This window comes from Anabrus simplex, chromosome 1, assembly GCF_040414725.1.
Source record: "Anabrus simplex isolate iqAnaSimp1 chromosome 1, ASM4041472v1, whole genome shotgun sequence".
NCBI lineage: Eukaryota > Metazoa > Arthropoda > Insecta > Orthoptera > Tettigoniidae > Anabrus > Anabrus simplex.
Genome location: NC_090265.1, coordinates 377,722,305 through 377,748,982, shown reverse-complemented (window position 1 = coordinate 377,748,982; position 26,678 = coordinate 377,722,305). Strand labels below are relative to the sequence as shown.

The 26,678-nt window shown below is 38.1% G+C and overlaps 1 protein-coding gene across 1 annotated transcript in view; it reads right to left on the bottom strand.

The window, feature by feature from the left end:
• Nucleotides 1-26,678, bottom strand: part of DnaJ-1 (DnaJ-like-1) — a 96,154-nt gene that overhangs the window by 54,029 nt on the left and 15,447 nt on the right. Inside the window, exon 3 of the mRNA XM_067143155.2 lies at nt 14,054-14,198. Within this exon, the coding sequence (XP_066999256.2) occupies nt 14,054-14,198 (145 nt within the window). The remainder of the gene's footprint in view (nt 1-14,053; nt 14,199-26,678) is intronic.

The following is a 26,678-nucleotide window of genomic DNA, read 5'->3' as shown; positions in this document are numbered from 1 at the left end:
TTTACAACATTACCATTGTTAAAATTTTACACATTTAAGAAACAAGTTTCACATAATTATTAAAGAAACAAATTTTACATAATTATTACCTCTCAGATGTTTTTATTCAAATGGTATAGGTTTTTTTAAGTTAACATTAATTTACATTAACTGGTAAAAACCTCTTTTAAGTACAGCATTTTTGCCTCTTCTTTGTTTCTGGTGCATTTAGTTTGTTAGGTTCTTCCTTAGCATCTCCATTGCAACTGGCTTCAGTAACTGGTTCACTTTCTACTGGTACTTCAGGACACAGAATGTCTTTGTATTCTTCTTTACAAAAGATCCTGATGTTTTTGAACAATAATGTTTTTATTGCTCCGTCATCCCTGCTGGAATCAGTGGATCGGGAAAACCCACAGGTCCATTGTTCTCAGGAAAGATGCTATACACAAATTCATTTCCATCCAAGTCCATTTTACAGTGTACACTACCTTTGTAGCTTACACTGAACTCTAAGTGGTTATGTTTAGTGATGTGAGGTACTTTGTTAGCATTACTATTCTTCAGGAAATTTAGCCGGTCATACACATTCACAGAAACTTCACCTTTTTCATCTCCAATAGCTACAGCTGAGTTAACATGCATTGTAGGGTTAGAATTCTCAACGCAATCAACAAATTCTCATATAGAATAGACATAAGTGTTCCTAAATTTTTTCTTCAGAAGTCTAAACGCCCAGTCACATGCAAATTTCATGTGTCCTACTGGCATGAACGACAAAAGAATCCTCTTGTTTTTGTTATTACAGATTCTCCAAGTAAGATATTGTTCTTGTTCTGTCTGACACAATTGTCAGCATGAATGAACATTGTATCTTCTCCATGGCCATAGTTTTCCAAATAATTGTGGAAAAGACTAACAACAACGTTGGAGCCTTTTGTTGTACCTATACTTTCCAGTTTCAGATAGTTCACTTGTTTGTTTCCAGTTTCACACATAACACCAAATATTCCAATCCTGAATGGAATGAAGAAATAAATAGGCCCGGGCTGTAACGGATTACTGGGTATGTGAACCTGCTGGGCCATGTTGAAGCTGTAGTGTACACAAGTTTTATCACCATCTTCAAAATTTTTTTTAGACTTTTTGATAGTTCCCTTAGAAACCCCTTTCTTTTGCAACAAGTTGTAGATGGGATCTCATTTTTTCAATAGTTTCCCTTTTCATTTCTTCAGATAATAATAGTGCTGTTGAAATTAGGTTCTGGACTGAACAGGCATGGCCTGCCTTCAAGAGAATGAGCAAATGCTTCTGTAACAGGGACTTAAATATTAATTTCCATCTGTGTGTATTCTCTGTCTTACATTATGATGCTGAGACTTGGATCCTAATAGAGAACACCACCAAAATACTTTTATCCTTTGAGGTGTGGTGCTACAGACACCTGCTCAAAATATCATGCGTTGACAAAATATGAAATACTCCAGCACCTGAACAAAGAGCTAGAGGTCATGCATAACATCAAAAAGAAGAAGCTTGATTACTTTGGCCATATCATTTGAAATTATAAATATGGACTCCATCAGCTTATCTTGCAAGGTGAAATGAAATGGCGTATGGCTTTTAGTGCCAGGAGTGTCCAATGACAAGTTCAGCTCGCCAGATGCAGGTCTTTTGATTTGACTCCCGTAGGCGACCTGCGCGTCGCAATGAGGATGAAATGATGATGAAGACGACACATACACCCAGCCCCCATGCCAGCGAAATTAACCAACTGTGGTTAAAATTCCCGACCCTGCCGGGAATCGAACCCGGGACCCCTGTGACCAAAGGCCACCACACTAACCATTTAGCCATGGAGCCGGACATCTTGCAAGGTAAAGTTGAAGGAACAAGAAGTAGGGGAAGAGGGAGAATATGTTGGCTATGGAATCTACAAGAATGGGCTCAGTATCCCCACTCTTTTCCAAGTTGCTGAGAACAAGAATCAGATCGCCTTGGTGACTGATGAGGATATGGTACAAGAAGAAGAAGAAGTAATGTACTGATATTGAGAGTAGTACTCTTCCACAGGTTCACAATGAGACTGATAAAATGTCTTGCAAGTTACAGACAGGAACATGCAGATAGAAAGAAGACACATTATTTGGGTAATTTATTTTATGTCTTGGTTTGCTTGGCCTGTTAGCTCACACCATACCATTGGAACAGTGAATGGCTTGGTGCCTTTCTTTCAACAGTTCTGTTTGAGTTTTCCAATTTGCTGTATGTTGCACCAACACAGATAGGTCTTTTGACAACGATGAGTTAGGATAGGTCTGTGAGTGGAAAGGAAGTGGCTGTGGACTTAATTAAGGTACAGCCCCAGCATTTGCCTGGTGTGAAAATGGGAAACCAAGGAAAACCATCTTCAGGTGGCCGACAGTGGGGCTCAAACCCAGTATTTCCCGGATGTAAGCACACAGCTACGCACCCCTAACCACACGGCTGGTTTCTGTTAGAGTAGTGCTAAAGATTATGCAGGCAACATGAGGTGCAAAATGTTTATCTTGATTAACAAGAGCGCAATCAAAATATTTTTATTTTTTTGCTAGTGGGTTAACGTCGTACTAACACATCAAAGGTTTTCGGCGACACAAGGTTGGGAAAGGGCTCGGATTGGGAAGGTAGCAGCCTTGGCCTTAATTGAAGTAAAGTCCCGGCATTTGCCTGGTGTGAAAATGGGAAACCATAAAGCCATCTTCAGGGCTGCCAACAGTGGGATTCAAACGTACCATCTCCCAAATACAAGCTCACAGCTACGCGACCCTAACCATTGACTAACTCGTTTGGTAAAATATGGTTTATATCAGCAGTTGGTTTTATTTGAGCTTTTTGAGTGGATTTCCTGCACATATAACAAAAATTGTCCAGTTGGTGGGGCTGTGAAGAGTTGAATATAGAAGTACTGGGACTGGTGAGGAGAGAGCCTATCTATTCAAAGATGGCAGTTTGTGAAGATAGAGGTTGTTCTTGTCTTTTTGTGATTTTATGTTTGTCCTTGTCTCCTCTTTCTATGCTTCCTCTTCCCACACTGACTTGGTCATTGTATTTGTCCTATTATGTGTTTCTTTTCTTGTTCCTCTCTTTCTCTATATATGATTTATTTGACTTTTTTTTTTCCTTTCCAGTACTGATAAAATAGGAAAAAAAACTAATCCATGATGGGATAGTGATACAAACAGTGGTTTAACTAGTGAACTGTTAGGTGCTATACAGTATATCTTTTTATGTCACTTCACCACAGACTGACCTTATAGCGATGATGGAAAAGGAAAGGATGAGGAAGGAAGTGACCATGTCTTGAAATAAGGTACAGTCTCAGCATTTTCCAGGTGTGGAAATGGGAAACTATGGAAAACCAATAGTGGGGTTCAAACCCACCATCTCCTGAATGTAAGCTCGTGGCAATGTCTCCCAAACAGTGTAGCCAACTAACTAGGTGTGTACGTTTGGAGACTTACATTTGGTAGACAGTTATTTCTACTTGACAATAAATATCTTTCCTTAGGTTTGCAAAGCGCTTTAATAAATAACATAGCAGGTCAAAGATGGCACATAGTGAAGTTGCTCTGTGTTAATCTAGTCAAATTCTCATTTATAGATTCATCTAGTTGTTGGGAGTGATCAAAACTGTTTAATTAGTGTACCATTAAGAGTGTACAAAATTCAAGATGACCTTTAAGGCTGTGCAGAATAAGGTTTCATTGTTTGAAGATTGCATGAAAGAATTTCAAGCTTGTCTCGACCAAGAGTGATCATTGCTGCTAACAATGCTACCAACTCCCACGACAAGCTCCAGGATCTTCGCTCAGACTTCACTGATTTCCAAGCCACTGTTGGAGCTGAATTGGTATGTATAAAGGAGGAATTAGCCTCATTCTAGTGAACAGTGAAAGTGCAGGAGGAAAAAAATGGACCAAGCGGAGCAATACTCCAGGCGAAATTGTCTCCTCATCTCTAGGATCAATGAATGCCCAGAGGAAGGTACTCAATATGGTGAAGCAGAAGCTAAACATAGACTTACGATGAACAGCATTGACCTTTGCCATAGGCTGGGGGGCCATAGAAGAATTGCTGCTGATGTTTTAACAACAGGGAAGAGGCCAATAATAGCAAAATTTACTCGCTATCATCAGTGCAATGCAGTCTCACAGTCTAAACCCTCCCTCAAAGATACGGATCTCTTGGTCACAGAACCTCTCACTGTCGCCAGGAAAGGAATGCTCAACAAAGCACTTAAGCTGGTGATTAAATAATGATAATGGTCAATAGCAGAAAGAAACATTAGTTAAACACACCCATGGAGATGGGTATATTCCTTAATTGGCTAGATGAAGACAATAAAAGAGAATGAAAATCAGTTTAAGTGTGTATTATAGTGCTTTATTTTTTAGTGTGAATGTGATTGAGTTCATGAAAAGCTGGCACAACATAGGAGGAGATTTGAAGGTAAGAAGCATGTATTCTACTTTGTGTAATGAGTACAGTTATAGCCAATCCCAGCTGTGGACCTGACTCTTGCCCTACCCCTAACTTCTGCTATCTGAGACCGGAGACATCCCGCTGCCAGAGCTTGTTCATGAAAGTATTTCAGGCCAACTCATGCTTCTTGAACTGCATTCACTTAAATTCTCAATCCCTACCTGCCCACAACGAGGAGCTAACAGCTCTTCTAGGAAACAGCAAGGTACACGTAGCTTGTGTTAGTGAAAGCTGGTTACGCGCAGCTATTCCTATGATATAGATGTTGATTCCCATAGGGAATCTGAAATATTTGTCCTGAATGAGTAAATTTATAATACCGATATAAATGGTCCGTTATTGGACATTATAAATTTTCCAGCTAACTCATTCTTGGTTGCCAGCGTTTCGCCCTCGTGTGCTAGGGTGGGCTCATCAGTTGGTACCTAGCACACCTACCAATACGCTGGCTAGTGCATGCCGTGGAGGCCACTGCGTAGGCTAACTGGAGCCACCGGCAGTGCCAATGCACTAAGAGACTTTGTCTCATTATCTATTCCTAGTCGCATGTTACACATAACAGGCTATAATATTTACAGCTATGACCGAATAGATAAAAGAGGTGGAGGAGTAACCTTGTTCTGTAGATTAAATGTAAAATTGTATGTACATCTGCCCACTGTGCTGACCCGAGACCTGAGTTCATTTTTGCCGAGATTGCTGCAATAATGGTTAAAGTCCTAATAGGAATTGTTTATTGGCCCCCACGGGGGCAGTACAATAACACCCATGGTATCCCCTGCCTGTTGTAAGAGGCTACTAAAGGGGGCCTCAGGGGCTCTCAACTTGGGAGCATGGTTTGACGACCCCAGGGTGCTTAGCTTAGTCTTGGCATTGCTTCCACTTACTTGTGCCAGGCTCCTCACTTTCATCTATCCTATCTGATCTCCTTTGGTCAACCCTTGTTCTTTTCTGACTCTGAAGGTATTAGGTTGCTGGGCCTAGGTATTCTTTCATTTTCATGCCGTTCGTGGCACTTGTCTTTCTTTGGTCAAAAGCTTCATTTTTTGAAGTGTCAGGTCCCTTCAGTTTTTTGTCTCTGATTAGTGTAAGTAGAGAATGGTTGCCCAGTTGTACTTCATCTTAAAACAATAATCACCACCCCACAGCTAGGTAACCTCTCGGACATTGAAGATATTCTGCAGAGACTATTACCTGCTTATGAACATATTTTAATTTTTTAAGACTTCAATACTAATTTACTGGAATAGGCTGGAGATACAAAACAACTGTTATCTATTTTCCACACATGTGATCTGACAGTGCTTCCACTAAAACCAACAAACTATACCTCATCTTCATACACACTGATTGACTTTTGATCACTTAACAACTCACATAAAATACTGTAGTATTGCATGGTCAGATCATTACTCCAAGCATATTGACACATGACTTTTGTCTTACTAAGTGATGATTTTATGTGGCTATTACTAGCCGAGTGCAGCCCTTGTAAGACAGACTCTCTGATGAGGGTGGGCGGCATCTGCTATATATAGGTAACTGCGTGTTATTGTGGTGGAGGATAGTGTTTTGTGTGGTGTGAGAGTTGCAGAGAAGTTGGGGACAGCACAAATACCCAGTCCCTGGGCCATTGGAACTAACCGATGAAGGTTAAAATCCCCGACCCGGCCGGGAGTCAAACCCGGGACCCTCTGAACCGAAGTCAGCATGCTGACCATTCAGCCAATGAGTCTAACATCTTACTAAGTACCCAAGTATAAATATAGATACATCGCATTCAGGGACATTAAACATATAAACTTAGATCAACTGAGAGTTGATGCCTTGAATAGTTCTTGGGATGGCATAATATATATAAACGATATCGATAAGAATGTTGAAACTTTTAATTCACTTTTACTTGGCCTCCTTGATAAACATGCTCCTGAATGCATGGCCAAAGTCTTCAGACGTCCTTTTCCATGGCTAACCGATGACATAAAACAAATGATATCTCACCACGACGCTTTACACCAGCTCTACAGACACACACTCTCTTCCAGCATGCTTGAATATTATCAGACATTTCGGAATAGAACCAAAGTAATAACCTGAAATAAGACATTTTCTTTTTACTAACATCTGGCTGGAAATTTAAATGAGCCAAGTACTTGGAAACAACTTTGTTCCATTGGTATTGGGAAAGCTGGTATTGTCAGGGCTTTTTTTTTTTTTTTTGCTAGTTGTTTTACGTCGCACCGACACAGATAGGTCTTACGGCGACGATGGGAGAGGAAAGGACTAGGAGTGGGAAGGAAGCGGCCATGGCCTTAATTAAGGCACAGCCCCAGCATTTGCCTGGTATGAAAATGGGAAACCACGGAAACTTTGTCAGGGCTTTGATCAGAGAAGGCGTGAGAGACACAAAGGTTAACCCAAGTGAGTGTTTAGACAGTGACCATAGGCTTCTAGTGGCTGACCTAAATTATAAGGTTGCATATACATCAAGTACAATGAAAATATTCAGAATAAAAGAATGGAAAGTAAAATAAGAAGAAAATAAGAAGGCCATTCAAAACATGGTAATACATAAGTTAAGTGCAAATGAGAAATGGAACTTGTTTAAAACAAACCAAACCCCATGGTGCAACAGCCCCGAAGGGCCATGGCCTATCAAGCGACTGCTGCTCAGCCCGAAGGCCTGCAGATTATGAGGTGTCGTGTGGTCAGCATGACATATCCTCTTGGCCGTTATTCTTGGCTTTCTAGACCAGGGCCACTATCTCACCATCAGATAGCTCCTCAATTGTAATCTCGTAGGCTGAATGGACCTCGAACCAGCCCTCAGGTCCAGGTAAAAATCCCTGACCTGGCCGGCAATCGAACCCGGGGCCTCCGGGTAAGAGGCAGGCACGCTACCCCTACACCGCACGGCTGGCTTGTTTAAAAGAGCCGTTCTTAATTGTGAGGTAGAAATCTACATATATAAAATAAGAGTTTTGTCTGTGCATTGCTCAGAATTTGAAAAGAATGGTTTGTCTGTATCAGTCATGTCCATAGTAACAAGAAAATGCAATTTTTACTTTTCCATAATTTCTGTCTGTCTGTCTGTCTGTCTGTCTGTATGTACACGCATCACGAGAAAACGGCTGAAGAGAATTTAATGAAAATCAGTACGTGAAGTCGGGGGATGAGCCACTACAATCTAGGCTATAAATAATTTTACTCATGCTGAGTGAAATGGTAGTTATGGGGAAGGCCTAAAATTTAATTTTCAAATATTGATATTATTAGTGGTCCTATCAATAAATACTACATAATGAAAGTAATATAGAATTAAATTTCCGATCATTTATGTCACACATTGTTACCGTACCAGCTTTGATAACACAGATATTCATGAATTTGTATTTTTGTTGCCAAGTCCATATCAACACCAAGCCATGAGAAAATGGGTTAACAGAATTTAATGAAAGTCGGTATACAGATTCTACAGACTACAGTCTAAGTTATAAAAAAATTATTCACCCTGGATGAAATAGTAGTTTAGGGGAAGGCACTTAAAATTTAATATTTAGATATCTATGTTATTGGTCCTATCGAAAAGTACTACATAACAAAAATTATAGAGAATACAATTTCCGACCAATTATGTTTTATTCAGTTTTACTGTACCGACTATGATAAGAGTGGTATTTCAGAGTGGGAAGAAAACTAAATGTGCAGGGCTACAATATTGAAAGCACATAACATTGATCAACAAATAACATTACATTGACAATTGATTGTTGTGATGTTCTTTGTCTCTTATGCTGCCGCTCAACTCAGATAGATGGGATTACTGTTGCGCACTGAGTATAATAGCCTGACTGAATATTGTTGGGAAATAGCTGAGGAGTTGGAAAACTTTCTTCTTTAGCATGCCATTCCTCTGGTTCATACATTTTCTGATATTGCCGGTATGTAACAAACAGGTTCATCATAGTATTCCAGCTATTCAAACCCTACTCTGATGCGCTGGTTTGAATGAGCAGTATGCATTCTTAAGGCAGAGGCTCACTTAGTAATAGCAGCAGCAGCAGCAGCAGCAGCAGTAGTAGTAGTAGTAGTAGTAGTAGTAGTATGACTTGGTCTAGAATTATAATTTGGGCCTATTCCAAATTATAGCACCACAATTCACTAAATAACTCAAAATTCAACCCTGAAAAGAGCCGTTTCGTAAGAATAGCTTCTTTCTCTTCACTTTTATTAAATTCTAAATTCATTTTATTCCAAATTAGCAGTGAAGAGGGTGTTTCTCCTCTGGCTTGGAGGAAAAATTTACCTCCAAGTCAGATAAATTCTTCCACCACCTATGTAGTGAACTGAGATTTTCTGACTCATTGGGTACTCCTAGGAAACAGGTTAGTAAAAGGGCATAATTTTTGCCCTGGAAGTCTCCATTATTCGACATCCCCGCCCAATCGAAGTAAGACAAAGTGTGTTAACGGATCACGGCTCTCTGTGGCTTTGTCATTCCAGCTCTGGAACTTTGGACTGTTAGATCGGCAGCGTAGTACTGTTCGTTAAAAGTGAGAAAATGTGTGGTTTTTCATTTGATCGAGTATTTCATATGAAAGCATTGCTTTTAATCGCGCCATTCTTACTGACGTCATTGTAATGACCTGTGTTCATTTCAGTTGGGAAAACCACTAAGACAGTCTTTCTGAGGATGTAAAAAGGCAGGTGGAGAGTGAATGATGTCATTATAATGGAAACTCCCCAACCTGATTGTGACTGATGGTAGGCAAGGGGCCTACCATCACAATGAAAATTCCCTAACCCAGTCTTCATATGAGAAAATACTTTTAGTGACTTTCCCTATTGCGTTTCTAGGGTAATGTTAAGAGCTATGCATACAATTTTGCTCACAACGTGTACACTACCTAACCTAGAATTCTGTATACAGCGTAGAATTCCGTAGCGAAGCACGGGTACATCAGCTAGTTTGTGATAAAACTGGAGGAAGGGTAAAGGAGAAAGAAACTAGCTTATGATATGAAAGAGTAAAAAAGGCTAATAAAGATCGAAATGTAGCAAAGAAAATCAAGGACGTTGAAAAACAAAAACAAATCCAAGGGATCATTCCACAGGATGTCCAACATAGCAAACCTTGAACAAGAATACAGAGATAGGAAACTACTGGTAAAGAAAGTTGTGAGGGAAGAAAAGGTCAAGAGCTGGGAGACATTTACAACAAACTAGAGGAGGACTTTAAAGGAAACCAGAAAGTGTTGTATGGAGTATTGAAGAGTAGAAGATCAGACAGAGAAGATATTAAAACAGTTTGAAAACAGAAGATGGGACCATTGTAAGGAATGCAGAAAGGAGAAGATTGATTGATTGATTGATTGATTGATTGATTGATTGATTGATTGATTGATTGATTGATTCATTCATTCATTCATTCATTTATTTGTTTATTTTTTTTAATTTGTGTCCGAAGCAGAGCTAAATATAAAGATGTACAAAAAATGTCTATAGAAAATAAATAAAAATAAATTGTGTACCAAAGGTTCATATGGTGGCACATCAGAAATTAGCAGCATCGAGTGCATTCCTTGTCGCCTCAAGTAGCTCTTTCTCAGTACATGTGCCAGGACAAAGTTGACAATCTAGCAGATGAGCCATGGTCTGCACCTCACACAGCCACCCAAAACAGAATCCACCGAATATCCTCACTTGCACCTAGTAACACCCGAGCGCAGCCTATTTCGAGATCTCCAGGTCGTCCAGTACTCCATATGCCCATATGCTGATAATTCTTCACAAGGTGTTTTCCATTGTCCAAAATGCTCAACCCTAGCTCACCACAAAGTTAGTCTTGCATGCTGTTGTGTTCCTTTAAGTTTCTGTGTGGTTTTCAAGATACTGGAGTCCAGACAGTGGATGAGCTTGGGATTTTAATGATGTGGTCTTCCCCTTATGGTCCACTACCTCACATCAGATATCAGGAGGTGCAATGCCAGCAAGGTAGTACAATTTTTCTCATGGTGTAGGTCTTAGACAGCCTGTAATGATGCCACAAGTTTTATTCATTGCCACATCTACGTCTTTGGTATGGCAAGATCTGTACCATACTGGGCAAGCATTCTCTGCTGCCAAGTACCATAATGCTTGTGCTGAGCTTCCCACTGTGTCTGGCTGTGCTCCCCAGGTTGCTCCAGTCAGCTTCCGTACCACATTATTCCTTGGTGTTCAGACTGTATTTTCTATAAGAAAGTGTGCTGTCTAAAGTTTTCTTATGAGAAGAGAGATTACTTATTTTGACAAGGTGCTGAATGAAAAGGTAGAAGAAGAAACTGAAATCCATGAGTTTGATGAATCTGAGGCCAAAAAAAAAAAAAAAAACAAGAGTCCTATTATTTGGGAAGAAACAGAAAGTGCCCTGAAACTGATGATGAAAGGAGGAAAGTCACTGGGAGCAGATGGATTGTCAGCAGATATGATAAAAGCAGCAGGAATACATGATTTGCAATGGCTACACCAAACAATAGGAGCAACATGGAAAGAATACTAAATGCTAGATGATTTGAAGAAAAAACTGACTATACTGTTATGTAAGAAAGGAAATAGGATTAATAATAATAATAATAATAATAATGTTATTTGCTTTACATCCCACCAACTGTCCGACTCGTTGGCTGAATGGTCAGCGTACTGGCCTTCGGTTCAGAGGGTCCCGGGTTCGATTCCCGGCCGGGTCGGGGATTTTAACCTTCATTGGTTAATTCCAATGGCCCGGGGGCTGGGTGTTTGTGCTGTCCCCAACATCCCTGCAACTCACACACCTCACATAACACTATCCTCCACCACAATAGCACGCAGTTACAACACATGGCAGATACCGCCCACCCTCATCGGAGGGTCTGCCTTACAAGGGCTGCACTCGGCTAGAAATAGCCACACGAAATTATTATTATCCCACCAACTACTTCAATGGTTTTCGGAGATGCTGGGGTAACAGAATTGTGTTCTGCGGGAATTCTTTTAAGTGCCAGTAAATCTACCAATACAAGGCTGACATATTTGAGCCCCTTCAAATACCACCGGAATGAGCCAGGATTAAACCTGCCAAGATGGGCACAAAGGAAATAGGAGGAAGTGTACCAACTATATACATGTGATCTTTAATAGACAGAACAGGAGGCTTAGAGGAGATTGGATTTTTGGAGCAGCACAAGTGACAAGTGAGTAGAATATCCACTTAGGCTGTCACACTGCCTTAATGGAAAAGATGATAGAGAAGAGACCAAGAGCAAGAACAGAACACCAATTTGAAGAACATGGTAGAGTAGAGGGACAATGGATCTCATCTTTGCCTTTTCACAGATAAAGAAATTGTACTGGGAGAGGGGAAAAGACCTAATTGCTGTGTTTTTCTGGATTAAAAAAGACATGACAGCATGCCAAGAAGTAAAATAAGAGACTACTACTACACAAGTTTTTATTCCATCCCTGAAAGGGCCTTCTGGACAATAACACCATCTCTAAGGCCAGGGAGAGTTGATTCGGTGAAGGAGATGTTCAGAGAGGGTTGGCGGCCGTGACCTATACTAGGATCTGTCCCAGCATTCGCTTTAGTGCAGGAGAATGGAAAACAACAAAAAAACTTTCTCAGGACAGTTGTTGGTGGGGACCAGCCCCTTACTTTCTCCCAAATGCAGATGTAGAGCAGTGGCCACCATTCTTCCCCTTGGTTGGTCGGTGTAGTGTAGAGCCACAGACCAGTCATGACTACCTCATCTCTGCACCTGCTGATGAAATAACAGAGAGCCTAGAAAGAAAAAAATTCTAAAATCTCTAATTTGGAAGTTCTAAATGTTTTATGTAGGTTATAAGAGCAGTGTGCAAATGAGAAATTATAGATAAAATGGTTTCAAACAAGGAGAGGAGTACAACAAGGCTTTGTCTCCACTACTCTTCATCACATTCATGGATATCATTATCAATGAAATTAAAGTTGTAGATGTTGGTGATTTGAAAGCATTTGTCTTTGCTGATAATGTTGCCATCGGGAAGAGACAGAGCAGAAGATACAAAGGAGATTGTATTTTTGGAGCCCAAATTTAAATAATATAAGTTAACTGTGAGCAAACAGAAAACAGTGGCAATGAAAATGAGTTGAAGATCGACTCATTGTAATCTTACACTTGATGGAGAAAGAATTCAATGCGTGTGAAAAATTTTAGCTGTCTCCAGTAATGGGAATGTTAAAATTAGAAGTACAAAATAGTGTCCAAAGTATCCAACTTCTTCTACCAAGTGTTGTATCTAGTCTGGTACAAGGCAGTTCCTGTAAGAATGAAACAGAAAGTGTTAAAATCATACCTTGTACTAATCATGACATACATTGTGGAGGCACGTGTATTCCATACACGAGACATTAATAAATTATAAGCATGTGAAATGAAGTTTCTAAGATCAGCTATGCAGAAGACGAGAAGGACAGAATCAGGACTGATTACATCACAAGAAACATGCAGGTCCTCAACAATGGAGGAAAGAGAGAGATGCACAGCCGAAATGGTTTGTCCATGTAAAACGAATACAGGAGCTGCAGATTCCTAGAAAGTGCTTAGAAAAAGACCAGTCAGACATCCCAGAAGGATGTGGTTGGACCATATTAAAGAAGATCTAAAAAAAAAAAAAGAAAGGGGGAGGCAATGGAAGATGTAATGAGAGAAGTTTACAATGACAGAAGCAGATGGAGGCATATCGTTTACACAAATCTTTCCCAGCCTGTTGGAAGGATCCACAGATGATGGTGATTCCATGATCGTCAACCAACCTTCTGTGAGGAGATGGCTCAAAAAGAAGAAGAAGAAGAAAATAAAGAGGAGAATACAGCATGCTATGAGTATCACATTCCCAGACTGCCCAGTATCGAAGCAATCATCCATCATAACCCAGATGTTAACAATATTCAACTTAAAATAGTAGAAAATTGTAGAAGATAAGATGAATACTGTCTACTGTACACAGTCTAAAGAACTCTAAAATTTTCAGTGTTGATATCAATTATGAAGTGATGATAACAGTTATAAGGAATTATAAAAATTTGTCTAGTTTTTAGTGGCAAATGAATTACTTCATTGGAGCACCATCAACTATTTGGAAACAGACATCCCCAATAATTGATTTCCAGGACAACAAGGTAATTCATTTACCATTAATGAGTCTAAACAGTCTTAAAATGTATTCTGGAACAAAGATGTTGAATATCCTTCATATATAATGAATGCTATTTTGATGCTAGAATTAATTCATAATTTGATTAACAATTTATAAGGTATTTTTGAGATTTACATTAATCCAATTTACATGCTAGTTATAGTGTGCCTTGTTAATTTTATTGAAGAAGGCAGGAAATCTCATAGAATGTATTCTTACCAGCTGCTGTGGAAACAGGAGATACAGGACTTGGAAATTGATGTTCTGTTTTGTTGTTCTTTTGAAATATAAAATTTATATTGACATTTTATTTAAAGGCATGTTTTGAAAGTAAAACATTTGATACATAGGATACCTCATTCAGTGTTAGTAGGAGAGGTCTTATCAAAGGCGGTTCTTTGCGTTTAACTCCTTTTCCTTCTGGAAGTGAGTAGAGAGGTAAAGGCTTCCATAAATAGTCTAGAAGATCTGCATATGGACTTGTAGTACCAAAGAATTCCCTAGTCAAACATAAAAAACAGAAAAGAGATTAATGTTTAAACCAACAGTTGCAATAGTAATATCACAGTCATATTCTCAGACTGAACTAAGCTATGAAGCAAAAATAATTTTTATGGATCAAAACCTATAAATTCATTTACATTTCTTGAATGGAAATGCCATGAGAATATTCACTGTCTTCTCTCATTATTTTCTTTGGTGTAGGTCTTTTATACTGGATACCATCTTCCCTGCTGAGAGAAGGAATAGCTTTGTTCTTCAACCTATTACTGTACCATGAATTGATATCACATTGGTACATTGAACATTGCATGTGATAATAAGTGGAGTGGTGACCCCATTGTAATAATAGCCTATATATGGTTCATTCATTACATCCCTGACCTGGTCAAAGACTGGAAAACAGGTTGTAGGTTTTCATTTTCATTAAGTAGTCTGAATGATAAAAATCTTTTGTACACTTGAGTGGTTAAATTCAGATTCCTAAAATCCAATGGCTGAAATTGTATTGCACAAATCATGTTGTTCTTCTGTTTCTTGGGATCATATTTCTTGAATAAAGTATCTAAATCCACCCTTTGACTTTCATGAACCCACTCAGCATAACTGCAGGATTAGAATACAAGACTATAGCAACAGCAAATAATCAAAGTTAATGAACTAAATATAAAACTAAAACTAAATTTAACCAAGCTCGATAGCTGCAGTCGCTTAAGTACGCCCAGTATCCAGTATTCGGGAGATAGTGGGTTCAAACCCCACTGTTGGCAGCCCTGAAGATGGTTTTCCGTGGTTTCCCATTTTCACACCAGGCTGGGGCTGTACCTTAATTAAGGTCACGGCTGCTTCCTTCCCATTCCTAGCCTATTCCTGTCCCATCATCGCCATAAGACCTATCTGAGTCGGTGCGATGTAAAACAACTTGCAAAGAAAAAAAAACCTGAATTTATCTCTTATAAGGAAGAAATTCTACTCTAATTGGACATCATAGCTTACATTTCTTAATTCGTGGAAACGTGAAAGCAACACACTTCCATGCTGCCATTGATATTTCTTGCAAAAAATATACCAAACACACTTTTCACTTTTGTGGTGTTACAGCTCAGCATTTAAAAGAAAATTTAAAAACCTGCTAGTAATCACAGAGGCAACAATCATTATTTTGAGCACCAAACTGTTGCTTCAGCTTACACTGCTTGGAGCATTAGTAGTAGCTGTTACCTGTTTTGGCATTGAGTGTTTGATATGGTATTGTATTTCTATGGTGAAAGTCTGCCTTCAAGACTAGCAAACTTGTCAAAATACTACCTCTCAAGTATCGAGCAGTGGCCTTGCGAAGTCAATCAGGAAATCTGGTACACCTCTCAAAGAACCACCATTTATTCACATTCATTCATTAAATTATGTAGCTTCCTCTGTGGACCAGAGGCAGAGTGTTGGCCTCTAAATCTCAACATTGCAGGTTCAAACCCGGCAAATGTAGCTGAATTTTTTAAGGCAGAATAAAGTTTGCTCGGTGTTGGAATGACTGGTGACACATTTAGTGTTTACTCAATAAATTAAGTAAAACTGAGCCCATAGGTTGCTCAACAGTACCATATGGTTGATAAGAGAGGCAGGAGGGGGATATTTTAAAAATAATTATGATTGGTGGAATAATTATAATAATTATGATTGGGGGAATAGCAGACGAAACACTGATTGGCTGTTGAGTGTGTGATGTCACAGTGCGGGAGATTTAAAAGTGTGCATGCAGCGTAGGTGTGATGTCGCTTGTTGGGCGATTTGAAATGTGGGCATAGCTTGGATTTGGCACGAGGCTTAACCCTCCAAGTGGCAAACGCCTGATATCAGGCATTTTGACATGCTCTTTATTTTATTTCGATAATCGAATTATTATTTATCGAAATGTGCTAATTACGAATCAATTGAAGGAGAAATGTTCGGTCATAATCATGAAATAGTTTGTATAATAACATCTTGCACTAATCTAGTGTAAATCTTTGCCAAAGTAGCGTCATAATTCCGCTGTCTTGTGCTAGCTGCTAACGCAGCGGCCAGCCACACGTATGTCTCAGCTGAGCCAGTATTCCTTCTGATATCAATCTGAAGTGTTGATATGCACTCATGTCAGTAATACTGAATCATTTCCTCACAGGAACAGTGAATAAATCTTCAAAGGAACTGTCTCAGATTATTTTAGGTACAAAACTTTTGAACTAGGGGAACCGTTTACTTTAGGCAAGGAGACGTTCTACTCGTTGCTTATAAAGAGACGAAAACACGGAAACCAGTTTATTGTCTCACAGCTGGATGTCACGCTGAGGACAATGTTGTAAGGAGTCGAAAGGGAAATGAAGGGTTGAAACCACTACTGATTCATAAGTACAATATCTTCATGGGAGGTGTAGATAATAAAGTGCATTTTCCATGTCACTTGTTCCAGACCCACCAGAAGGTACCGGAAGCAAATTTTTTCAAATCATTTAGATAGACATTATTTGACGCACACATCCTGTACGTAAAGAACACTGATAAGCCTTTAGCAAGATGAGACTTCATGGTCAGTATAGATAGGGGATTGCTAAATGAACAGCTCCCAATTCCAGTTGTGAGGCCAACAGGTCATGCAGGAGGCCCCTCCCATGCTCTCGAAAACTTGCCACAGAATAAAAATCGCCTATGTGTTGTGTGCTTGCAAGAAAAGAAGAAGAAGTCTATATTCCGGTGTCCAGGATGTAATGGTGGTATTCACCAGGGGTGTTATCATAAACTAGTGCACTTCTGGAGGCCTGACAGTCATGAAGTAAAAAGAAAGACCCACCCAAGTGACTCTGAGTGAAATGTACAAGTGGTATCATACAATTGTTGTATACATTGTTGTATATTTTTTCCAGCTAAGAACAGTATTATAAACTATATACCGGTATGCAACTATTTACTAGGAACTGGTGCTCCTTTTGAATATGTCATTTTTCTAAATTTACCTCAATTTAAACATATTATATATAGAAAAACGTTTGCAAAAATAAATAATATAAACAAATTCAATATATTTTTGGTCTTACACTTTGTGGATGATAAATAACAGCTTTAGTGTAGAGTAGAGTAGAGTAGATGGAGTACGCCCATCCCCTAGTTCCGGATTTCGGAATTATGGGAGAGAGCACTCTTTTATTGCAATTTGTTCAATTTTGATACATGCCTAACATTTTACATTTTCCTCTTACATTTGTTTAACTATACTAAATAAAATGTGTTTTGTCCTAGACATTAGCATTGCTATATTGTCTAGGACAACATGTATCTTACCTTAGTATATTTATACACTTAAATTAACGAAAAATGATCATTATCAAACAATATAACTGCTCACCTCGCGGCAAACTAACAAAAAGCACAAACTTCTACTTCACAGCAGAAATAAATTAAATAAGTGTGAATACCCACTTTCCAGCAGATACTACATATTATGTGAAACCTTTTCAGGCAAGTCACAAAAGCGCCTTCATAGGCATTTAAATAACCTTTTCAGGTATATCAATCTATTCCAATGCTTGCTTAAATGCCACCATGTATCTTACCATTACTATATTTGATGCAAGTGCTTGTTTAACAGTAACAATACTTGCAGTTAGTGCTAATATCTTTTCGTTTCCTTCTGCCACATACTTCTTGAAATCTTATTAACTCATACATATCTGCTATTTCCGAGATCTCTTGTTGTACAATCATCATATTATCTCTCTGCTGCGCTTGTAACTTACATTGTCATCACACCTTACTCTAATCTACACATGCAGAAGTACTGAGTCAACACTGGGCTTGAGATAGGTTAGGCCTATCTCCTCCTCTCCCTACTCTACTGTACTACAGCAGCCAAAACAAACTAACTAACAATCCCACAGCAAAATAAAACAGGCTAACAAACAGCAAACAACCTCATTGTAAGGAACTCGTTACTGTTAACATATTGATGAACTAAATCTACTACTTAGAAATATACAGTATCTAATGTATGAAGGAACACTGAAGAATTATAAAAGAAACATAATGCTAAACTTATAACTATAGTCGCCCTTAGTTCTTAGCGACTTAAACTCTATAATGAATACATATCTGATATTTTCAAGATCTCTTGTTGTACAGTCATCCTCATGCTCATGTATATTACATTTACTATCATTTACTAATACTGTTATTACTGTCTGTTATTACTAATCTCATTTTACTTTCTTTCTTCCACGTGCTTCTTAGAATACAGAAAAATTTAGCTAGTTTTCCTGGGGTGATCCATTATTTAACAATTTGGTTATTGTATAAAATTATTTCTCTCTTTCTACTTTTAATTTATAATCTTCTCCAAGGTATTTATTTCTCAGTGCCTCCGTTCCCTTACATGTTCTCAGTAAATGGGCTTCTCCCATTATGTCGTCACAAAATAAACAATGATTTACGTTATGGTTCTCTCTTATTCCCTTATTTTTGTATAAACCCAAAAGCCACCACAACACACCTCTTAGTTCCCTATTTGTGATTCTTTTTTTTCTTATTGACATGTTTTGGATAATTCCACAAAATTCTACTAGTGTTCTTTTAGTTTCACATTCTGCCCTAATCGTCTGTCTCTCTATGACCTTTACTCTAATCATTAATATTTTAATGAAGCTGTTTTCTTTACCGTTCATCTCCTTATCCCAATATAGCCCCATTCCTATTTTGTTTAGCATACTTTTTACTTTCGATAACCAATAATCCTCATCCAAGTGTCTCATCTGGTGCTGGTAAGCTAGGTTTAATATTTCCCTCCCCTCTCCTCTTTTTAATCTTAACCAATATTTTACTATTTTCTTACTTATGTCTGCTTGGATGCTGATATCTCCACATATAGTTCTCACTCCACTATTTGCTGAACATTCTGGTAGACCCATTATTATTTTACAGAATTTGTTACTTATGACATCTAGTTCTTTTTTATCAACTTCTATACCCCATATTTCAACCCCATACAGTGCTTTTGTTACCACAAGAGCATTAAAAACATTTTTATGTAGCTTGTATTCTAAATTACGCATCTTCTTTTCTAAGGCCTTTATACTTGATAGAGCGGCCAAACCTTTTATTTTTGCATGGCGTATCTGTTCCTTCCACAGCCCATTCTTTGTTAATATCATTCCTAAATATTCTAATTACAACTTCTAATTCAACACCATCTAACCACCATCGCTTTTCATTTATTTTTAATTTATTTCCTCTTTTACAAACCATTACTTTTGTTTTCTTGGTATTTATTTTCAAACTCTATGTATTACAGTATTCCACCATTTTTTTGAGGTTACTTTGCATACCACCTGTTGTTAGTGAGAGCAGCAGGATGTCGTCTGCGAAGACTAGGCCGGGGATATCTTTATTGTATAAGCAAGGGCTAGTCCTATCCTCCTTCCCTAGGCATTCTATTACATCATTAATAAAAAGCAAAAACAGTATTGGTGATAGTTTACATCCCTGCTTAAGTCCAATGTTCGAGTGGATCTTGCCTATCATTAAATCTTCTTTGACTTTAATTGAATATATCACTTCGGCATATAATTCTTCTATGGCTTTAATCATTTTCATTAACATTCCTATTCCAGCCAGCTTCACAACGACCGCCCGTCTGCTAACTGAATCAAAAGCTTTTTGTAGGTCTATTGCTGCAATGTATAGTCTACCACCTTTCTTTCTTATGTACTTGTCCATTAATGTTTTGATTATAAATACATTGTCTGTAGTTCTCATTCTTTTCCTGAATCCTGATTGGTATACCGAGAGAATAGAGTAATCTTCTGCCCATTTCATAATTCTTTTAGCTAAAATCCCAGTGTAGATCTTACTTAGTGAGTCCAACAATGTAATCCCTCTATAGTTGTTTGCATTCGATCTTTCTCCCTTTCTTTTGTAGATCGGGCAAATTACTCCTTCCTGCCAAGATCTTGGAATTTTTCTTCCCTCAAATATTTTATTGAATATTTTAGTTATTATTTCAATCATCTGACCATTGTTACCTATCTCTTTCCAGAATTCATGCGTAATTCCATTAGCAGCACCTGATTTTCCACCCTTCCCTTTTTTCATTACATCTAGTACCTCGTCTGTGGTTATTATATCGTCTAGTATAGGCAGCGTAAACTCCATATGTCTCAGTATACCAATTTCGTTTCTGTTCTCTTCCCATGTGTCATTACCCCCTAATAACCCCTTAAAATACGTTAACCATTCCTCATTGGATATTTTTACTTGATCATAGCTTTTATAACCTTTATATATTGTGCTAATTTTGTTCCATACTTTCTTTGTTTCATTTTCTTTACAGTACTTAAGTAATATTTTTGACTCTTTGTCCTGCCATTTTCTTTTCTTGTCGCTTATTAAATCTTTGTATTCCTTCCTCTGGTTACAAAAATCTACTCGTAAGACCTGAGATCCCTCATTTCTATACCTTTTTAAAGCCTTGATCACTTGATTTTTCTTCTTTACACTCCTCCGTATACCATACATTTCTTTTATATTGTCTACTCTTACTCACAACCATTTTTTTACCAGCTACTTCTATTGATCTTTCAAGCATTCTTATTGCTTCATCTAGGTTATTATCCTCTATCATATACTCCATGCCTATTCTCAGAATTTCAAAGGTTTTACCCCTATAGTAATCTCTAAATTGTTCTCTCTTTTCCTCACTCCACCTGTATCTTACTAATTTTCTCTGTTCATAGTTAAAGAATTGTTTGTCTACTTTATTATCTTCCTCTCTCAGTAGCCGAATAACTACTGGGAAATGATGAGACGCTGTCCAATTTTTTACCTCGATTTCTTTAATAAGAGTTAAAGCCTCTCTAGATGCCAACACTAGGTCTATAACACTTCCTCCTGACTCTACTATATATGTTAGGTTGCCTGATTCATCTCCCAGCCACCCCCCATTTAAGATGTACAATTCCTCAATCGTGCATATTTCTAATAATTTCTCTCCATTTTTATTACACTCTTTGTCTTTGCTTCTCCTTCTTTCTATTAATATTTCCCCGATTTCTTTATCATATAATGGATTATTTAAGCCAACCCTTGCGTTGAAATCACCCATTATAATTATTCCTGCTTCTTCATTTAGTAATTTTATCTGATTTACTGCATCAACGAGATCTTCAAAGAAATTTTCCTTCTCAAACGGGGACCCCGATGGGTGATTGTAACCAAAGCCAATAAACATAACTCTCCCCTTTTGGTTTCCTTTTTTGGTTTTGACCCAGATCATTTCCTCACATCCTGATTCCCATATCTCCACTTGTTTGCAAATTTCGTCTTTTACGATAACTGTTATCCCTCCTGGGTGACGCCCTTTCGTACTTCTTTTATATTTTGTTTTACTCCAGACCTTAAATCCCGGTATTTTCACATTTTTGCTAGGCGGCAACCATGTCTCTACTATCCCAATAATCTCACTCTCTCTCATTAAATCAATAAATTCATTATTTCCCAGTTTACTTAATATACCCTCTATGTTGATTAATCCCACTACCCAGTCTAGTTATTTGTTCATAGGTATATCTGATGCTACCAGGGCCTTGCTTCTCGTTATTCGTGGGTTTTCTAATTGTATAATAGATCCACTTGGGGAGCTAATTATTTCCTCCTCTAACCCTCTAGATTCCTCAGACCTTGTCAATCCTTTCTTTGCCCATATGTCCTTTAAATTTAACTCTGGCTTACGTTTCTTTTCTTCTTTTCTCCCTGCGGTGTCTTGCTTCCTCTGGGCCACTTCTTCTTGGGTTGATCTCCTGGGTTGGTGATGTCTAGTTTCTGTCGTCACAACATCCAGTTCATTGTCCCTGCTTGGTAGGTTTGCACACGTACCTGTTGACTCAGGAGTGCTGGCGTCACTCACTGGACTGCTGTTCTTCCGCTTAGCTGACGTATCAGGACAATGTCCTAGCTCACGGAGCTGCCCAGCTGTCCATGTCCTGCTCCACGAATCGTCCGATATTATGAGTCTGTTTCCACGTATAAAGGCTTTTAGTCCCGAATGCCTAGCTTTTCCTTGATGAAAACGTAGTGTTCGTACATTCTCCATTTCTTCCTTGTCGAGATCTTTCTTGATCCATATCTTCATGCCTTTCAGGTTTCTCGTGTTTTCCAAAAATTTTCGAGCCTTCAAACCAGATACCATGCAGACTTTTACTGGTCTTTTTCCCATATTTCTTCCTAATCTAAAGGCGTTATCAATATCACTCTCGTTGCACTCTATTTTCAAATTCTCTCTGATTAGAGAGAGTACTCTATCTATCAGGTCATTGAAGTTCTCTCTTACTGGTTCTGCCAATCCGTAGATTATTATGTTTTTCTTCCTATCTTCTTTCGACCGTGTTTTTTCTTTTTCCTCGAGTTTCCTTAATTTTTCTTCTATCTCCAATGCTTTCGTCTTCATACCATATATTTCGTTTTTATTTTGTGATACACTCTCTTTAATATCCTTCAGTTCTGTTTGTATAAATGATTTCAAGTCCTTGAATTCATTTTTCTGTTCTAGTAACATTTCTTTGGTCTTTTCTGCATGGCATTCTTGCATGGCCTCTTTGATCTTCTCAATATTTTCCCATGTCAGTCCTCGGCCAGGGTTCATCTCCACTCTGCCAATCACTAATAGTACCATCACTACAACTAATGACACTACTGTACAAGTGATGTTGAGATCATTTTTCACCGTTTGTAACGACTTCATCATACATCGGGCATGCCATCTGCCTATAGCACATCTGTATTGTTCGATTGTAACTCCCATGTTCGCGCACTCCTATACTTCCTGCACGTTCAGCACTACGTCCGTTCACCTCGCTAGCTGAATTGCAACTGAACAGCTTTAGTGTCATAATAATCTTATTCCTTACACTTTTGAGGTTAAAGGGGTTGTGCTGTTTATGTATGTATAACATGTCAACGATTTTTAACACAATTTATACTAAGAGTCTGCGACACCGGTAAAATATTGCTGCCACTACTGGATAAATGACCGCCACTTCGAGGGTTAACCTCACAGGGGTGCCAAACTTACTTACTAGATTATTATTATTTTATGATTGGTATGTCCTACCAAGTACAAAGTAACTGTACGCATTTTTTTTCTTAACTATTTGTTTAATGTTTTCTCATTCACAAATAGTTATTTAAGTTGTTGTTGATTCATTAGGAGCTTTGTAAAATCGAGGTCATCAGCCTCGTGTACTTATATGTATGTAGATTTTTTTAATAATCTGTGTTGCTGTAGTAACTGTAGTAGTGTCTTAAAGTGTACTAGTGAGAGGGGGTGAAAACATCCCTTAACTTAAAAATTCATTATCTCCCAAACTGGTGGCCCTAGAAAACTGCTTTTTAGCTTAAACTTTATCAAAAATAATTGTTTAACAGTTTATATATCAACTCTTTATTTTAGAATTTTGGGCAAAAATAACCTCTAACATTAAGAACAGTCTCAAACTATACTTCAAATTACAGTACTTTTAGAATAAAAATACATTGAGATGAAAAACATCCCTTAATTTAAAAATTCAGTAAGTTATCTTCTAAACTGGTAGTCGTAGAAAACTGTTCTATAGCTTAAAATGTTTCGTTTTACTTCCTCTATATCTTTACATAACACTTCTACCTTTCTTCCGTATATATTCAAAAATATGGGATAGGGGTGTCTAGTTTTATAACTAATTTCATATCTATTCTTGGTTTATATGCAGTGATGGGAAGAGTACGGTACAAGAAAAAATTAATTGGGCTCCTTTTCAGTTATTTGAGAAATATATTACTCAATTACGATTACAAATTACTTTTTCAAAAAGTAATCGGTAAAATTACAATTACTTTGCAGAATGTTAATTTTAAGTAAATCACTGATTATTTTTTTGCTTGGGGCTGGAATAATACAAATGTTTGCAGGGCAAAGAAATTTATTACTTCATTTTGTCTGGTTTTTTTTTTATTTTTATTTTTTAGCATAGAGGCATTAAGTGGCTATTATCACTATGTGAGACTAAACATGTACAGAATTTTTTGAAATGGTCTTTTTCCATCATTTTTTAATTTTAGTTTATGACTTTTAGCATTTGAAATGACTTTTCATTTACTTTGCAAATAAATTAATTGGTTCTTAAAATTCTCAATGCTAATCCTCAATGTACATCTCTGCATTTACTGAAAAGACACCACACTGGAGCACTTGAAGAAATACCTGGGTTTAATTTTAAGAACATCATTGGGGTGTCTTTGGAAGTATTGGAGAGTTAAAAAAGTACCGGTACCACATTCAGAACTGGTAAAGCTACTTCTTCTCCTGTAATAGAAATTAAAAGGTTTTCTTCATCATAATTTATTTGTTCACATTTCTGCTTCTGTGTGATGAATATCAATTACTAGAATGTAAAAATTATTGTTAAAATTAATGATTACAAGTAAAAATTACTTAGAATGTAATCATTACAAGTATCTTGATTACTTTTGTTCAATTACTTCCCAACTCTACTTATATGTTATTTTATGCATGCTGTTATAGGACTTAAACCTCAACCTCAACCTCTGCCTCAACCTCCACCTCCTCCTCTCCCTCTTCACACTCACTTGCTGCGCTAGCCTCTGGGCTGTTTTGACATGTAGTAATCACATGGACACAGTCATGCATGCTTAGACTTGTTCGCTATCAGGCTCTCTCTCTCTCGAAAACTCAAGACTTTAAATATGCTGTAATTAGGATTTTTTTTTACTTAGTTGAAAAGATACTGTGCTGGAGAGTTGTGTGCTTTTTATTTCACCATGACAAAAAAATTTATAGTTGATGTTCAAGGCTTCAACCAGATCAGGGATTTTTCTCCCGACCTGAGGGGCTGGTTCGAGGTCCACTCAGCCTACGTGGTTAGAATTGAGGAGCTATCTGACGGTGAGATGGTGGCCCCGGTCTTGAAATCCCAGAATAACAGCCGAGGGGATGCGTCGAGCTGACCACATGGCCCCTCGTAATCTGCAGGCCTTCAGGCTGAGCAGCGGTCACTGGGCAGGCCAAAGCCCTTTCAATGGCATTAAGTGCCGTAGGGGGTCAAGGCTTCAACCTGACTGGGAACAAATTTGTGTTTAAAGAGGTAGGTGTGTTGGACTGCACTGTATTGTGGGCACCAAAAGTCATCAATTTAGTATTTAGCCCACCTTTCCCTTACTGGTACTGTCTGCAAGCAGATGAAGATAAAAGGCAGACAGAATGGATTAAAAAGAACCTGGGACTGCAGTGGGAAAAAGTAGATATTCCATATCACATTTTTGCTATGGTCATAAACATTCATTTGTCAGGAGCAGATCTAGTGTTTGTGATAAGAAGGAAAAATTGTGTGAGTGTCTACCATCAAAATGTGAAGTTATCAATCTGCATAAATTAGGATGTCTATAATTACAAAGTTTTCTCAAGGAATATAGTGCAGAAACAAGTAAACGTCCTTTATGCCATGTGTATGCACGCTTTGACTGGATGTATACATTCAAAGATAAAGGTAGGGTTTTCCACCTGTTTAATACTAAAAATGAAATTTTTTACATTAAATTGATTGGATGTGTAACAATGGATACTGGGAGGTAGCTACATGATGCAAATTGCAGTGTTTAAATCTCGTCAATGAGAAAGAAATATTTGGAGAGTAAAGATATCATGTCTTTGTTATCTGATACTGAGTGCAACACTGTTGAAAAGGCGATTATAAAGTTTTATGCTAGTATGTAAGCATACTGCGATTAATGTAGGGAACATCATTCTAGCACTATGTCCGAATTTGAAGAAAGGGACCCAAAACATTATTTTGCGGGCAGGCCCTCCATTCTTAGTTATGTCACTGCCTATTACCATAGGCTAATATAGTGCCAGTCCTCACAGGAGTAATGCCTTGCACTCACCTACCAAAGTACATTATGCTGTTCTGTCTAACATGACTGCTCTAGCATTTGTCTGTGACGGACATCCAGAACATGCTGTCTATAACATTTGTGCAATAAACATACAACACATTGACTGTGCGATTTCCTAGAATGACAGATTGCACACTCGTACGTCAGCAGTGTGACCCTCGCTTTCAAACTCTCTAAGTAGATTTGAAAACTTTCTTAAACACTGGCAGAGTATTCCTAATATCTCAAAGTGACCCCTGGTAAACAAACACAGTCTGTCCAAAAAACAGTATCATGTATAGCAGACTATCACTCGTATCACATCATACGATGTTGCATCGCCTGTAGGCTAAAGAGCTAGTATATCTGTACCGGTACTCAACTTAGGTACAACTCTAGTTCTCCACATCTGATAACTCCATTGCCCTAGACAATTTCCTCAAGTATATTAAAGTGTCAATAACAGACTTCAACATTCATATAATTTGTCACACTTGTTTATAAAATCATCCATTCGCAGTCATTTACACAAT